This window comes from Calypte anna, chromosome 20 (assembly GCF_003957555.1).
Source record: "Calypte anna isolate BGI_N300 chromosome 20, bCalAnn1_v1.p, whole genome shotgun sequence".
Lineage (NCBI taxonomy): Eukaryota > Metazoa > Chordata > Aves > Apodiformes > Trochilidae > Calypte > Calypte anna.
In genome coordinates, this window is record NC_044265.1 from 1,577,754 (window position 1) to 1,595,643 (window position 17,890).

Sequence of the window (17,890 nt, forward strand, 5' to 3'; positions counted from 1 at the left end):
CCCAAGTGACAACCAAAAGCTCAAACAGCAGAACTCTCACCAGACAGGGTAGCAATGACTGGCAACTTCAGAGCACTGCCAATAACATGGAAATGAGCTTATTGCAGACACAGGTGTAAAATCAACCTCTTTTCTGCTGAGAAAAGTATCTGGAAATTGAGAAACAGTGTGCTGACTGCTGGAGTGTGCACATGTATTGTCACAGACACCCCAGGACAGTGACATTCAGGAGCAGTCCCAGGACTGCATCCTCTGACCTCCAGCACTGGGTACCAAGAGAGCTTTCAACATGCAGAGAGGCACTGCCTGAAGGCCAGAGCTCTCCTCCTTCAGTGCCCTGAGGTCAACACTGTCACAAGCCTTTCCTGGCAGCTTTGATCCATCAGCCAAGCCCTAAGAACTACTCCAAGCACCAGAAGTACTCACTGCACTCCCTGGAGTTCAAGTCTGGGAGATAACTGCACTAGGAACTGAAGAACATTTCCAATCCATTATGATTCCAGATACAACAAAGCAACCTTGAATAACAGAACTGAAGATTCACTTTGCACTTTGGCAAGGAGAAGACTCTGCAATGACTACTATGCTGGCATACACAGGTTTGGGTTTTTTCCTCTTCAGTAGGCTTCACATCTTATCCAAACATCCTGAGCTAGAATTTCATACCAGAAGCCACTGTCATGAAAGGCAGAGAAATGAGGCTCCAAGATTTAATACTTTCCAAAGCACTACAGCCATTTAAGAAGGAATATTGCCCATGCATTGACTGATGTACTTGCTACTGACCAGAGAAGTCAAAAAGCAGCCCTGCCATCAAACAAGAGACTTCTGCCTGTGTGCAGGTGCCAGTGCAGCAACAACAGAGACACAAGACAAAGCTTGGGGCTCTGAAGGTCTAGCACTGAGAAGAGAAAGTATCAGCAAATGGAAAGCTCTGTAGCCACATAGGACTGCATGGTAACCACACCACAGTGGATTGCTGTTCACAGAGCAGGAGGTGAAAAAGAGAGGATTATGCTGTCCTCTACAAATCCACACCCAGGGAGGTTATGTCAGCCCATCATTTCTGTTTCTAAAGGTAAACAAGCCTCTAGCTCTTAAAAATTTTTGTTCACAAACCCTAAAACCAGAAACTCATGCAGACTGCAATCAAGAAAATCTGGAGTTTCTGAACCAGATTGCAAAAGCTGAGCAAGCAAAAGAAAACTTTCAGAACTTTCAGAGATTTAATAACTAAGCTGTGAGATCAGAGTCACAAAACACCAGGCAGAAGAGAGGTCATTTAAGATCAAGCATTTTTAAAAACCAAACAACATGGCTTGGTTTTGGGCATGCAGTACATCCAAAATTCAAATTTAAGCCAAGGCATTTATAATAAATACAGTAGGTGTTGAATTCCAGCCCCTGCCTCAAGTTTTCCTGGCTAAGAGCTGTGCACTCCCATGCCTTGACACCATGTTGCTGTGCAAACATTTCAGAAGGGTAACACAAGTTTAGCCTTCCTGAAATCTGGTCTATACTAAACTGCATCTGTAACAAGCCTACACTACACACAGGCTCAGAAACCTCAGCTCTGTGGGGTGATTGATTTCTTGTCATATGAACAAAGCTCAAGATAACCAAACATGCATGCAGATTCAGATCCAAGTCCTACCTATGCAGCTCTTGGCTACACAGGAAAGCCAACATAACATGCAGCATGATTCCAAGCTCCTACTTCATGTTCTGTCCACAAAGAGCTACGTTTACTCATTTTCACAATTCCAATCCCCTTGTACCTGGAAAGTAGAGAAATACTCTGCATGCAACCAAGATGTTTTGGCACAGCACTCCTTGTTCTAGGATGTTCTGATGGTTTTCAGCACTGTGGCTTCTGCATGTTTAAGATTCCAGACCCTAAAGTACAATCATGTCTAACCCACACAGACCAAAATCAGTCAACTATAGCTGACTGCAGGAGAGACAAGATATCTTGAGGAACTAACAAAACCCAGTTAACTTCTGGATTTAAGAAGTCTTCATCTCCAGCAATTTTCCTCATATGCTTCATTCATTGAGCATTATTAAATGTTATTTTTCTAGTTGACTTCCTAAAACAAAGAGCATTAGAAGGTTCAAAGACAGCTCAAGTAACTTTTAGGTCCTTTCCCCCCCCTTCTACTGCAGTGATGGTCAGTCAAGAGAAGTGTTCTTCCCAGAACTGAAGTCTCCAAGCCAGGCTGCAGAGCAGACCTCTCTGTGTGGAATGTGTTTCCCACCCAGTCCTGCACCTCTACAAGTGACCACCCTCCCATAAGCAGAGGTCAGTACTGCCACCAGACCTGAAAGCCCACCAATTCACACCAGCAAAGGCACAAGCAGTGAGGAACTACCTTGGGTATTCCATACTGCAAAGGATTTCTCTCTTCACACCATCTGCTCTGTGTAGCACAGCATTTAAAATGTCAATGCAGGAGTAGCGGAGTCTGAAATTCCCCTAGATTTGTGCATAGTTCTGCTTCCCAGACACAGACAGCACCAGGACTCTTCTTTTGAAGGACCAGCACAATATATCAGCATCTATTGCCCATTTCAACCACTGGTATATAAACTTTTATAAATTAACTGCTTTCCTACAAACCAACAACCAGGACTCTAAATACTGTACCAATACAAAATGTTTAAGATATTAAAGACTTAGAGTTAATATAATATGAATGGTTTTGAAAAAAATACCAGTTTTTTAATCTGTCACGGGCTTCCAACTGGGCTCCCACCTCAAAGTTGATCCCTCTTCTATTCGGAGGATGTTTTGTCATTTTGTAATATCAACACTGCTGATTTTATTCCCCTGAAAAATGCAATTAAATATCAATCACTAATCAAGACATACACAAAAAAAAAAGCTTATGCACCATAATCCCCAAAGACTAGATGATAAGGGACCTCTGTATTATTTGTTTGCAGAAAGTAATGGGGGCAATTATCTTTTGAGCAAGGGTTCCCAAGTGACAGCGTGCAGAATCATTCCAAAAATGTGTTCAAAATGGTAGCTACTGGACCATGAGAGCCTGAAGGTCAGCCTTTGTCCATAGGTCCAAGTTCCAGGTCAATTAAAAACTCTGCAACCCAGTGTTTATTCACAACTGTGACAGAAATTCCATGATACTCTCTCCCCCCTCCCGGTGCTGATGAGAACAAGGAATCCAGTAAACAGGAAGCGGGCAGAAACAAACACAATAACAATCTTTCAACAGCTACCATGTTAGTGAAACACTCCAGAACACTGTCACCTCATCACTACAAATGCAACAGCATTCAGATGTAGTGTCTTTAACCAATTGCAGAAGACTGCCTATACTGCTTGCATAATTGCATTGCTTTCTTCCCACTTCTCCACAATCTTAACCAGAGAAGTCTTCAGTAGCACAGATTTCCAGCTGAAAATGTCAAGGTTTAAGATGTCTTGCCAAAGTGGCTTTTCTCAAGGGGTGTTTATTGTAAAGCTTGATCAGGAGCTACTCTCCCTAAATTTTTGTTATTCATTTCCCATAATTTTAAGACACAAGTTATAACCCATTCCTGTAGTCTTCAAGCTCACAAGATTATAACATACAAATAAGTTTTATTCAATACTGTCCTCCTTACAATAAAGCTGTTAACTTAAGATTCAATTAAAGGTGTGTAAAACAGTTGCAAGTTAAACTAAGAAACCTTCTAGTCCAACACTGCAAAGAGTAAGGAAACAAGCACTGGCAACAGAAACAAGCAGCAGCATCTTGGTTCCTATAATGCACAGACAGCAATGCTATCAACCGAGCTGCACCTATAAAGAGATGAACATTGTTTTAGGAAGAACTATTCTCAGTGCAAGTGCAGAAAGCAAAGACCTTCAGGAAAGGCATGAAGCTTCTACCAGAGGGAAAAGGGACCCCACCAACACTCTTGTTTAACCAGGCCATTTGCCAAGGGCTGGCCATGGAGACACCCCCACTGCCTCGAGTACCAGAGCCACACTGCAAAGAAGCCTCTCTAGCAGGAGATCATCTGCTGTCTTCCTCTAAAACACCACTTCTAGACTTATCTCCCCTACTATTAATGCAGCCTGCAATGGTAAAGGGAAACAAATGCAATATCCTGTGAGCTTAGAACTCACAAGACAGCTATTCACAGCAAAGTTAAAAAAAAAAAACAACTTTAGCCATCTAGGAACTGAGAAAGATTGCAAATTACTTTTCTAGAATACCTCACAAAAACCTGAGTTTTCCCAGCACAGACCTGAACCAGCCAGAGGCTGGGGCAGCAGTGATTTACCTCCCACCTCCATAGCTTAAGGAAATTCAGAAAATTTAGGGTAGCTGGGGCATTATGTTCTGATGAAAAATATACAGTGAAAATTAAAAAATCAATAAACGGAGCTTAAATCCAAGAAGTGCAGAGCTATATTTACTTTTTTAAAACAGTTTATCCACCCACACCTCAAACACACACCATTTTCTCTGCAGTTCTATCATTAAAATACCACTTTCTTACACTAGCAATAGAATCCCAGGCCTCTAAATGTGGAAGAGAGAGACATTTTGCTAAACACAGCAGAAAATTACAGCTGCAAGATGATTCTTGTCCTAGTAGATTTTTATTTCCCCCTTTTCATTAAGTAGGTCCATGCAAAGACAATGTACTCCTGGAAGTAGTGGGAGGATGTTACTGAAGCTCTCTGCAGTGGTTCCCTTCAGTAGCAGCTGCAATCCTCAAGTGTGGGAATCATTTAAGCTCTCCTACACAAGGCTGGGAGAGGAACATACACATCTCCTGACTTCAGCAGCAGGATCCCAAATAATAGGGCTTCTGAATAGGAATTTTGGTGAGGAAGGCCTTATTATAGTTTCAGACAAATATTAAAAAACCTGCAAGTATCATAATTAAAGACTAATCTGAAAAAAAAAAATAAAATCGGAAGCTATTTAACCTGATTTGCAGAGGCTGCAGATTCTGTCAAAAACAGGACCTCTGTCCACCTTCCAGCCAGAGCCAGCTGAACAACCAGCATCCAACTACTTACAGGTACCAATCAGAGAGGCACATTTGTATCAGGGCACTGCAGAGAAGAATACACTCATTTCAGCACTGATCCATTCAGGGGTTATGTTTCTCTCTGAAAACAAGCTTCCTGCTCCCTGCAGCCCCACACCTGTACCTGTTCTTACTCTCATCAGTCCTGAGACCCAAACCTGGCACACCACTAAGTTCCAACAGAAAACTGTTTGTCTGTAAACTGGAGAAATCTTTTTTATCATCATACAGGGCAAAACCAAGCAGTCAGGGCAAACTTGCTCTTTCATTAGTAACAGCCTCTATTGTTTTCTCTCTGGAAACTGCAGAACCACTGCAGCCTTTTCCAAAACCTCACCCAACTTTGCAAATACTGCTTTCCAAATCACTGCTAGGTATGATTAAACCACTCTCCACCTACTATCCCATCAAACCCTCAGCCTTTAAATCAGTCCTAATTCCAAACTTAGCACTGTCTCAATTCAATACCTCATAAGCAGCTCAGAAGAAATGGAATGCACTCCCACAGCTCAGCCACTTACTGCCTGCACTGTGGTGTATCTGCCAAACACAGGGATTTCCCCCTTTACCACCAGACCACAACAGAGAAAACAAGAGGAACTCCACAAAAAAACCATAATTCTTTGGCTAGATAAAGGAGCGTGGCAAACATAGTTTGAATAAATATAAATTTTCAGTGCAATCTAAGCAGTATTAAGTTTCATTCTGGATGATAAGCTTGTCTGATTCCTTCGAGGCACCAGTGGTGACCCAGGAGAACAACATGGCAGGCAGGACAGGCAGGGGGTTAATAAAAAGCACTGGCAAAAACAAGGGAGTTAAAGCAACCAGCAAGAGATTGTCCTGTGCTCACTGGAGATGAGGCACAGGTATAACAACTGCAATATTAAGTCAGCCCCAAGACTTGAAACACAGCTCCTACCCAAGTGACAAGACACAAACTTGTTCCAATTTCCTCATGTACAGCAGTACAAGCAGCTTCTATGCCAGAACAACTTTACACCCCATTCCACAAAGCCTAAGCTGACTCTGCCATTCACTGCAGCACTGGACAGTGTTCCAAAATGGCTCCCATCTCTAGGAGCCCGTTTTGAAACTGCCAAGGACTCGGTCCAATACATCTTGCATTTAGTTTGTATTGCTCTGTAGTTAGGTTTGACCTCACACACACCAGCTGCATGCAGGACACCAAGCCTTGCATCTTCACCAGCAGTAAAACAAGGAAAGCCTCACCCAGTTCACCCCCTACAATATGCACCATCATATTCCCCATCAGGAATGGTCAATCCAGTTAAGTCCATGGTCCCCACCACAATCAGAAGACCTTGCAAGTGGATGACCACAGCCATGCTGTGCTGAAAGCACACACCTGCAGATGAGAAAAGGGAATGGCTTCATCAGACTGCAAACAGGATTTACAGACACCACTTACACTGCACAATCCTAAAGGTATCTTATGAAGACTAAGTACAAGTCTCACAAACATCTCAACTCCACTTTTAAAAACTGTTTTGGTGCTGACTTGGGAGGCTGATTACAATAAACTTTTGTCTTAGGACAAAAAAATCTGCCTGCAGCAGTACTACCATGGCTACCATGACAGCAGTGTGGCTACCATGAAGTCTGCATCACTGTGTTTTACCCTGCAGATAAAACCAGAAATAAAACCACACACCTGTTAAACTACTAACTTTAAACAGTTTCTGTGCTGGCTATTCATCTCAGGATCCCTGCTCTCCTGCCTCCTGTTTTGGTTACACACCACTTCATAGCAAGATAAGCAAGTTCTGGGACACAACCACAAGTTTCAGATGTCCTTAGCAGTGGTATTTTAAAATGCAATGCCTCAGATCTTCAGTCAAGTTGTCAAGTTCTTGTTGGTTCTTTTTTTTTTATTACAACATAAGTAGAAACAGGAAGGATCTGAACTTGACATGAAGAATATTTCAACAAATTCCAAGAAATACTGTATCACCTCCCTTTTTCTATCCAAAGACATTTCAAAGAAGACACTGGACTACGTGCAGTTCTTACTGGACCACACAGGATTCTCAACTAGATCTTGACCAGCACTTGCTTCTTGCTTTAAAAGCTTATTGGATTCAGTCAACAAATACAAACTCTTTGAGCAACATCACACTGAAACTGGATCCTGAACTGATACCTACAATTTCATAATAAGAATACTGCAGAGCTAACTCCTGAACAATGACACATGCACCCAAAGGGCAAGACTGAAAATTCTGTCTATTTTTCCTCTAAATTATCCAATTAGAGGAACAAAACAGACAGCAGTAAAATTCTACATTTGCTTTCCTCTTCAGTCAGAAACCAAGATTCACCAAAGTACTCAGTGACAGAGGTGTCACCAAACATAAGCTGCCCACCCCAAGACCCTCTCCCTAACATTACAGGACACTGAAAATGTCATTTTCATTCTCTCAATATCCCACCTAACTGTGCTGTCAAATCAGAAGAGAGACTGGGACAGAGCAACATGGAAGCAGAAATTCTGAACACAGGCAACTCAACAGAACAGAAAAAGTGTTTTTCTATAATAAAACCTACTTAAATTACCAAGTGCAATTAAAGAAATAAATACTCATTACTGAAAATACTTCTTTTCAATCATTTGATCATCTCTCATTCAGCTGTTCTGGTTTCCCTTTTTTTTCACCTTTAACCACTGAACAAGCAAAATGATTTGGGAAAAGGGTTCAATTCACACAAAACAAAGCAGTTTTTTCCCTAAGTAAAACAAAAACCTACTTTAATGAAACTGCCATTTTTCCTCTAACCAAAAATGTGCAGTCTTTGTTTCAAGAATATAAGAATTTAGAGACATATTATCCACATGGGCTCTGCAAAAATTAAGAAAACTTCAAATTTACCACAAAATTTCAAAAGCTTAAAGAAAAGCTACAATAAACAAAACCAAGGATCCATGCTTATACTCACCAAGAAGAAAATCGTTGCTCAAATGGCTGCAAACATCCCAAACACTGCTGTGCAGCTATGGGGAAGGAAAAACAGAAGTCATGTGAATTCTGAGCCTGAAACTAGTTTATAATTCAAAACTATCTTATCTGCAGCCATCGATATCCCTAAAATACAAGAACACCTCCAGAGTGTATGATTCTAGATTAAATGACAGGCTGAAGATCCAGTACAAATGATCACAATGAGATAATGAGATCATAATCTCTCCCACTGGATTGCTAAAGGAAGAAGTTCTTCAGTAGGAGGGTGCTGAGACTCTGGAACAGAATGCCCAGAGCTGTGGCTGCCCCCTCCCTGGAGGTATTCAGGACAAGGTTGGATGGGGCTTGGAGCAACCCTCTTCAGTTGAGAGGTGTCCCTGCCCAGGGCAGGGAAGTTGAAGCAGGGGATCCCTAAGGTCCCAAGCTAAGCCACCCTATGGTTCTATGAGTCTGTGATACATGAAAACAAGAGTTCTGACTGCTGGCTGTCCCTGCCCTTTCTCATCTGCTTTCCTTGCCTTATCTCTGTTATTCCAAGTTCCTGAAATTCTTAGCTGCTCTTCCCACTTTTCTATCTAACCACAATGAAGACTTACAAGCAAACGTATCTGAAACATTTAAAAATAGTTAAATGCAGACAATCTGCCCCAAGCACCCTGTTTTCCTCCCAGGAGTTCAGTAAGAACTGCTACTGAGAAACCCTCACAAACATCACTGCATCAGTTATGCTCCTATCAGCCAAACAGCCCTCAACTCCAAGGACAGCAGCTGAAAAGAGTTAGCTTTGAATTCTGAAACACCAAATATGAGAAGCAGCTCATAAACAGAACCAAAACTGCCAAATCTGAGTCAAAGGGTCAAAATGCCTGAGTGTTCTAGATTTGGAAGTACATCAAAATTCTTCTGCAAAACAATTACAGCAGACTGGGATTTGCACAACAGAAGTCACCAGTTCTGATGCAACATATGATTCCTACCATGCTGATGGAATCTGCTGCAATACCACTGTGATTAACAAACCTGTAACAACTCATCTTTCAGTACAGGTTATTAAAAAAAAAAAACCAAAAAAACCACAGAAAAGCCACAACCCTAGGTTGTCTTCAGATATACTCTTATTTAACAGGCACAACTTTACTTTTTGACTGATGCTTTCTTAATATTTAAAAATATTTTTTTAACTATTCAGGGAGATGGGAAAAACCCTTGTTGCATTTAGAAATAATTCCAACTACATGACAAAAAGCAGCCTAGCAAATCAGGGGAAAAAAACCATGAAACTTCTTTCATTGAAAAACCTTCTAGCACCTTCTAAACACCTCTGTGGTTTTAAGATCTTAGTTAAGTAGGAATAAATTTAGTGTGAGGATATTTTAAAGCACAAATTATTAACAACAAAGTTTTTCTCAAGAAAACTGAGTTTAAATGTTGAACAACCAAAAGCTTCACAGACAGCTCAAGCAAGCTGTGTTGTTTGCTATGGAAGCCCAGACTCCACACCAGTCCCAACCCCATCAGTCCCAGCACATCCCTGGCATGAGAACAAACATGAGCCCAGGATGCCCACACACAGTCCCCTCCTGCCAACCAAGACCCCCCCAGCTGGATCAGCTCCATCACGTGGCAGAGGGAGCTGTGTTTTGGTCAGAAAACAGAGAAACAAAAAGAGTTTCTTCACAACAGTTCCTTCATCCACAAATCCAATACAAGTCAGTACATGGAAGGCTTCTCTGGACTGTAAGAGGAGCAGAAAAAAGCTTTTGGAGTTGTTCCAAGGAGCCCAATTTCCCTGCTCCCAATTTTCTACCCGACCTGGAGCTGTATAAAACCACTTCCCAATACTCAGTCAATCCGTGTCACTGTCTGCAAAAAGACCCTTCTGCCCTGCCTCATAGGAAGGTGTGGGCTCACTGTGCTTTTGGCAAATAAAAATGAAATCAGGAAAAATGTGAAAATGTGGGCTGATTTCAATGCAATTTTATACTCCCTCAGGAGCAAAAAAAACCTGAGCACCACCACCCCACCCCCACAAAAAACCAAAAAACCAAACCAACCAACCAAAACCAGACAAAAAGCAACAAAAAACCCAAAACTCCCAAGGACTCATTGGATATATCCAAGGACTCACTGGATAAATTTCACTGGGACTACAGTTTAATATTTGGCTTTGTGTAGTGTTGCAGCAGCCTGGACAAGGTGCTAAATGTTAACAGCACAACAGCTGAAGACAAGAACCACAATTCATAGGAGTTTTTGAGCCCATACTTTCATAGTTTTGCTGATAATAGGTTTCTTCTTAAAAGAATATACTGTTAAGAAATGGCCTGGGTCCAAGATTACTGAATTACTGAGTTTAAAACATTGACATCAAGTACAAAATGGTACTGAAGTCAGTACAAACATTTAACTATTAAGTGGCTCTGAAGTACTGCCACCTACATCCCTTCTGAAGACAGTATCTTGGCATTCTAGGGAAGTCCCCATTTGAGATAAGAAAGCTCTGGATGTTTCAGGAGAACACTCTGCACTCACAGCAGACTGCTGAGCCTAAGATTGGTTTCTTACCAGTGAACATCCACATATATTTCATTTCTCATAGGAAAGTATTATGACCAAAACTGAAGGACCCAATAGGAAAGCAAAAAAGAGCTAGCAGTACCTGCAGCAGTACTGGACTTAGACTTCTGACTCCTAGAAGTAGTCTACCTGTAAAAAACATCCATTAGAAAAAATTGAGAAATATTTTTTACCTGTAGTTTATAGCACCTGCAATATTGGTCACTGAAAATCCCACAGGGCACAACCATGAACAGTGTGAAAATAATGAAAAATTGAACATCTTCATCTAAGATAATGCATTAAGTAGACAAATCATTTGTGTGTAGACCACATTAAGAAGGATGTGACTCCCCCATTTTAGTAAAAGGAAAAAAGAAAGGGCTGCACTTCAAGGCTGCTCATACCCTTGTCCCCCAGCTCAGAAAGGAAAAGACAGCAGGAAAAACTGGGGAAAAATAAAAACTTAAAAAAACAACCACAAACAATTAAAAAAAACCACCACACACAAGCACCTCTTTTTGCCAGGGCAATGACAGCAATACTGAGAAGACAGCAGCAAAGGGCTGAGGTAAACACAGGGATCAGGTAACAACAAAAGCCATCAGCAATTCCTATTATAGAGAAGCAGCAATTAAAGCCTGGCATACCTGCAACCTCTGCTGCACTAACAAAGTCCTGGAGCCTTCAGCTTGAAGGGGAACTAAAAACCCTAACTCAGACCCTATCAAGGACACTGCCTTGGTGGCTCTGATGCACAGCTCCAGGCTAAGCTCTACATTTGGAGCACAAGAGACATACAAGATAGTTTTTCAACACAAACACTGTGGAACAGGAGGATATTCACAGACTCAGAATGGTTAGGCTTGGAAGGGACCTTAGAGATCAATATTCTCTATTTCCTTGAGAAAGAAGTCCTGAGTGTAAGTAGCATAACAAGAAGTCTATCTTGAAAGTAGCATTTTAACATCAGCAACAAGCTCAGGCTCTTTGGTGCTAACTTCACACTGAAAAAGCCACCCCACAGTAAGCAGCTGTTAAAGACACAGATGGAGACAGCTCTCTCTCCCTTATCAGTTTCATAAACCTACCTGAAATGGAGTTCTTAAAAAAAAAAATACAGACTGCAGCTGGCTATACTGAAACAAGGCTGGTCAAGAGTTCTCAAGCCCAGAAAAGCCACACAAAGACATGTCAATACACTAACAAGCCTCAAAAAGAAATAATTATATGCCAACATGTATTATTTTCTGCCACACACACCTGCAGTCAGTCAGCATGGACACAGTACACACCCATACATGCATGATTTAAGCCTGGTGCTTGTATTAACACACACACAACAAAAAAAACAAAGCAAAAACTGAAAAGCCACCAGTTCCAAAAGTTTGGGGTTTTTTTAAATACAGAAACCATGAAGCTATCAGACTTTACACTACAAGGACAAACCAAGAGCTCCAAGTCACTATTTCTTACCTGAGAAAATTCTTTTTCTACAGTAAGCACAAGAAGTCTAAATAAACCTGTAGGGAAGCAACAAACAGAAGATAAGGAATAAATTGAAAAAGAAGAAAAAAAAAAGACTTTTGTAACTGTAGTCTGAACTATTACAAGTTCAGACTTCACAAGATCTCTTAATACAATGCACTGAGTCCAAAGTACAGACAATTTAATTTAAAAAAAACCCAAACACTGCACCCACACAATCAGGCAACCATAAAGAATGCAGCTGAGATACTGATGAGAACCTTTTGTAGGGCTGCACAGGAAATCCTCTCCTCCATGTACACTCTTTAGCTGGGCTCACATCAGGAGACAAGTGGCAGGACAGCTTTCCTACAGCCACAGAGTCAGCTCCTGTTAAGGGCTGACAAATTACAGCCACAGACAATACTTAGCTTCTAGAAATGGATTTATAAATAAAATACACAATTACAGAGAATTTATCATCCCCTACAATTAAATTAAGGATGCACCCTCCTTTCCTGACCAAGGAGGAGAATTTAGGTCAATATCATTGCCGAGGTTATCCACCAACTATAAGAACCAAAGAAAAGTGCTTCAGAGAACTTATCCAATTAAAGGTAAGAATTAATTACATGCTGCTTACGTTTCAGTCAAGGCAGCACTGTTATGAGCAATTACTACTATAGCCTCATTCCCAACCTGACCTTAATTAATTATTCTGGATTACAGGCAAGAAGATTTTACTCTCAGGCTGCTCAAGTAAGAATATTTCCATTGAGTGGGCAGACACCAACAAAGTTATCAGCAAGAATGTAAACTGAACTCTTCCACAAGCTGACTTAATCAAATAATAAGTACCCATATCTAAGCAACTTTCAGTTCCAGAATTGTAAGTCAGACAAAAAATGATAGAAAGCATTATACTACAAGTCATCTTCATGACAAGTCTTCTCACTTGCCTTTTTCTGGAGAGTGGTCATGTGAAAGGATCCTCACTCATTACAGAAAATCAAATTAATCCAAGTCAAAAGCATTTTTGTTATAGAGAGCTTTCAGTCACAAGCTTCTGTACATATACCTACAGAAGGTTACTTCAAGTCAGCAGCACTATATTTAATAGTTAGTTTTATTCTCCTGCTGTATACAAAATTAAATTCTTTACACAGAAGACTTTTTTTTAATTCAGATTGGACTCAAGAACACCCAGATATCCCTCCTGATCTATTTTCAAGCATTTTGGCCACAAGCAATAGCCTGGGATCACAGAGACATCTTTGGTAGAGGGAAGACTTTCAGTAAACCAAGGAGAAATCACTTGTTTCCCAAAATCCTCCCCAACAATCTGCTACCGACAGCCCACACGTGGATGCCAAGCCAGCTGGAACAACAATCCACAACCCAGGCCTGCCAGGGAAAAGAATCTGCTGCCTCCTGATTCCATCCATTAAGCTGCTATGACAAGAGGGAGTGAGTGCAAGGATCCGCCGTTATTTCCGCTCCTTAAAGACGAAATTCAGCGGCACGGAGATGTCCTCCGGATAACGGCACCGCCTACGGAACCCATCCCGGGGCGGGGAACACCCGCGGGCAGGTACCCGCCCCACGCGAGGCTCCGTCCCCCGGGGCCGGGCGAGGAGCAGCCGCTGGCGCCCCGCGGAGCCCAACCCCGCCGGGACCGGCCCGGCCCCACCACGCTTCCTCCTGAGCCCAAGGGCCGAGCCGCCGACCACGGCACCGCGCAACTCCCGCGGCACCGCCGCTACGGGACCGCCCGGCGCCGCTCCCGGCCGCCACCACCCCCAGACCGCCGCACACAGCCCCGGCTCGGGCCACGGCCACGCCGCAAGGTCACTCGGTCGCCCCCGCCGGTCGGGCCCTCGGCGCCTGCGCTCGGCCCGCACATACTCACCTGCCCGCGCCGTTCCGCGGGCCGAGGCGCGGAGAGAGGGAAGAAGGGAGAGACGAAGGGAGGGAGGGACCGGGCGGGGGCCGACCCGCGGCCCGAGTGCCCCCCGGCCTCAGCGCGCCAGGCCGCGGCCAGGCGGAAGCGGCCCCGCTCGGCGCCCCGGGCCCGGGAGGCGCCGCCCGGTCCGGCCCGGCCCGGCCCGGCCCGGCCCTTTGTGCGCGGGGACGCGTGCCAGCCGCGCCCGGCCTCCCTCGCCACGCCGCGGGCCCGCAGCGCGGGGCAGGGCAGGCGGCCCGGCCCGGCCCGTCCGGGCACCGCCACGCTCTTACCGAGGGATCTGTACGAGAAAAAGGGTTAGAACGGAGCCGAACCGCCCCGGGGCCCGCTCCGCGCCGAGCCCAGCGCCACCGACCGCGCAGCGCCACAAAATGGCCGCCCCGATGCGGCGCCGCCAGGCAGGGGGCGGGGCCCCGCGGGAGGGGCGGGGCCGGCGCTGAGGCGGTGGCGGGGGCAGCACCGGCGGGGCTGAGGGCGAGAAGGAGCGGGGAGAGTCAGGAACCGGCTGGGCCCCGGCTCGGCCCCGTGGAAGCGGCTTGTTCCCGGGAAGTCCGCCAAGCTCCTTCCGCCTCGGCTGCAGCTCCACCACCGGGCCCCTTCGCGGTACCGCAGCTCCCGGTGGGATGGATCCCCGGGCCCTTGCTGCTGCCCAATGCTCAGCAGGTCCTGGGGAAGCATCTCCAGAGCCGGGTCAGGTGGAGCCGCAGCTTGCGGCGTTGCGGGCTGGCGGGGCCCGCTCAGGGGTGAAACAGAAGCAGAGGCACCGGGTGGCACTTGGGGTGGGGACCCCCAGGCTGACGGAGCTCCCCCAGCCCGCCGGCCCTCCCGGTCTGCGGGTCCCGGTCCTTGGTGCTCCTCATCCCTCTGGGCTCCCTCTGGTGCAGTCCCAGAACGGGATGTTTCTCGCTAGGCACAGAACTGCACAGGGGCAAATCAGTATCGGTTTGCTGTGTTGTGTTTTGTTTTGCTTTCCTTAGTTTTCTATTAGTTTAAAGCCAAAAGGAGACTGGGACCAACCAAGAGCAAATATCTTTTCTGGAAGAAGTTCTTAATGTCAAATAGTATAGTTTGTTACTATGGGTGGATAAACACTTGTGGTTCAGCTGGTTTTTCTGGGATAATCAATCACTTTCTCACCAGAGCCCACTGACAAGTGGTTGTCACTTGGCAGGTTTCTGGATCCAAAGATTAACTGCTGTGGCCAGGGTGTCTGCAGAGGCAGGGCCAGGGCTGTGGGTGTTGCCAGGCTCCAGCGGGCACAGCACATCCCTGGCACAAGTGTTCTTCCCCTCTTATCTTCCTCATGGAATCCTTCAGGTTGGAAAAAACCCGTGGGACCATCGAGTCCAACCATCATCCTCCTCCTGAACAGCTCCAGGAGCTGCTGTCCCTGCACAACCCCAGCTGCTCCCATGGCATCAGCCTCTGCCCAGTGCCCAAGCAGGACCCCAGCAGGAAGGGTGCTGAAAGCAGAGCTGTGCCCACTGCTGCACAGCAGCTTCTGTGCTAATGCTCCTCTGCCCGAGCCTGGGAGCTGTGTGGAGCAGAGTGGCTTGCTAAAAATATCACAGCAGGGAAAAAAGAGGCAGAACATTTAGTTGTCTGTTTGGATTTGTTTTTTTAAACCTGGCAATTTCATATTCATATCAACTGTATTGTTTTTCGTATTCATCTCATTTCATATTCATCTCATTGCAATTTTCCAGAAGTAACAGTGAAAAAATGCAGAAAGAATTAAAATTAAAAGCTGAAAAAAAGACAATTCCGATTTTTGAGAGAGTGTTTATGTATTTTAAATTTTTTTTTAAGCTATACATTTCATTGAGAAGTTTTCATCATTTAAACAAACCATGGAATATTATCACATCTGCCACAAGAAGGCACATGTCAGAAACCACTGCCTTGTCTACAGAAATGACTCTCTCTAGATCCCACTGGCTTCGAGACATGGGAATTAATCCTTCGTTCTGCTGCTTCCTCTGAGAACACAGCTTTTGCCAGTCGAGGGACGCGTCTACGCCAATTTATTTCTCCTTGTGCCCTGCCCGGGACTCCAGTTTCAGTGTCCCTGCTGTCAGCATCCATGGTTAACGATCAGAAATCCTCGGAGGTTCGGGATGACCACGGCGCGGCAGCGCTTCCCCGGGAACGGAGCTTCCAGGCGCTCCCGCAGCCCCGCACACACCGGCGCTGCCCCTGCCCCGCAGCCTTCATCCCGGACCCTCCGGGAGTTTCTGCTTGGCTCAGCTGGATCTGCTGGGATCCAGCGTTTCCCTGCACACCAAGGAAACCGAAATACACCCGTGGGCAAAGGAAGTCTTGCTCTCGGGGAGGGTCTGTCTGCCTTCCCTGGAAAGCAATTGTGGCCTCTCCCGCAGAGCCGGTGTTCGTGCTCATCAGGAGCGGTGCTGAGAGCCCCTCCCGGGGACAGGAGCGGGTGCTGTGTCTGTACGGGCACCCTGGAGCTGAGCTGGCGGTGGGACAGGCGGGACACTGCCCTGCCGTGGGGCAGGCTGGCAGAAAACCTGAGCAGAGCGGGTCTGGTGACAGTGACCAGGTGAGCACACGGGTCCCACAGCATGAGGCAGGGCTGAGGTGAGGAGATTAGTCCATGGGTTGGGACATCCAGCACACGGATGGGTGACCTGGCTGACACAGAGACCAAGGGGGAGGGCCTGGGATTAGGTGACATTACTGAAAAAGAGGGAGGAAGCTCCCGGCGAGGTGACCTCCAGCTCCTTCCCTTGGAGGCCAGTGACAGCCGTGCTATGGAAGAGCTGGCCTTGAGCTCCAGCACCCACATTCCCACCACCTTCCCTGCCTGCCGGACAGCTCACCTTGGTGTCCGGCCTCCCCGCAGCTCGACAAAGAAAATCGGGCTTGTGGCAAGGGCAGGGCACCCGGCCAGCCTCCTGCCTGCCCTTGGCACAGGAGGAACCGTGCTGGGAAACACCTCCTGCCCGGCTGTGAGCGGAGCCCAGGACAGCTCCAGCACCGCGCTCTGCAGGGACAACCTCGGCACCTGTCCGCAGCCATCGCCTGCAGGACACTGTCCCCTCCTCCCTGCCCGGCCACACAAGGGGCCGGAGGGACAGAGCTCTGTGCCCGCAGGGTTGCTCTATGCCCGCAGGGTTGCTCTGTGCCCGGAGGGATGCTCTGTGCCCGCAGAGTTCTCTGTGCCCGCAGCAGTGCCCATGCTCCGCGCAGCCCAGGCGGGGTCACTGCAGTCTGCGCGGTTGCTGGAGCCGCCGAGGATGAGCTGTGCAGAGCATCAGCCAGGTGGGACAGATAAGGGACAGCCTGGATTGGTTTTTTTTTTGCAGACTCAGCTGGACATAATCCCTGCCCTCCACACCACAGTGCCTGCAGCAGGCCGGGGGTGCTGAGTTTTCTGTGTCCATCTCTCCCCACCACTCCTCACCTTACCTGTACTTGCTCTCATCAGCATCGCTGGAGGTTCCCACAGGTTGGGCTGACCTCCAAGCCTGCTCCCAAGGTGCAGACAAGGGCAGGAGATGAGGACTCACCAAGTCAGTGTGCCTTGCTGACAACAGCACTCCACGCGCAAGCAGTTTACATCTCAGAACAGTTTCTCACCCCTTCATTGTTGGCCAGAGCATACAGAAAGGCCAAGAAGCAGCTGCAGGGCTCCAGAGAAGATTGTACAGCCTCAGCCTGTGCCCTTGGTTAGGGCAGGCACAGCCCCATCTGTGGAGCAGCATGGAAGACACAGGCAAAGAAATGGAACTTCTTCACCAGTGCACCCAGACACCCCCTGATATACCTGCAGTAGAGGGGGCTGTAGCCCCCTTCAACTCCGTGTCCTCTTGGGGGCTGTCACCTGCAGGTGATAGAGACCTTGCTCCAGAGG

The 17,890-nt window shown here is 46.2% G+C and overlaps 1 protein-coding gene across 10 annotated transcripts in view; it reads right to left on the minus strand.

Annotated features, from left to right (window-relative positions):
- Positions 1 to 14,426, minus strand: part of PHF20 (PHD finger protein 20) — a 66,437-nt gene extending 52,011 nt beyond the window's left edge. For 5 of the 10 annotated variants that reach the window (XM_030462834.1, XM_030462833.1, XM_030462832.1 and 2 more), the window contains exons 1-6: positions 14,292 to 14,426; positions 12,066 to 12,112; positions 10,693 to 10,739; positions 8,011 to 8,065; positions 6,286 to 6,421; positions 2,716 to 2,830 (exon numbers count right to left, since the gene is read on the minus strand). In XM_030462834.1, the coding sequence (XP_030318694.1) occupies positions 2,716 to 2,798 (83 nt within the window). In that variant the 5' untranslated portion in view covers positions 2,799 to 2,830; positions 6,286 to 6,421; positions 8,011 to 8,065; ... (1 more) ...; positions 12,066 to 12,112; positions 14,292 to 14,426. Of the gene's footprint in view, positions 1 to 2,715; positions 2,831 to 6,285; positions 6,422 to 8,010; positions 8,066 to 10,692; positions 10,740 to 12,065; positions 12,113 to 13,965; positions 14,056 to 14,291 lie in introns of those variants that run through there. The other 5 variants (XM_030462829.1, XM_030462835.1, XM_030462828.1 and 2 more) reach the window with 5 other exon arrangements.
- Positions 14,427 to 17,890: the final 3,464 nt, after the last annotated feature.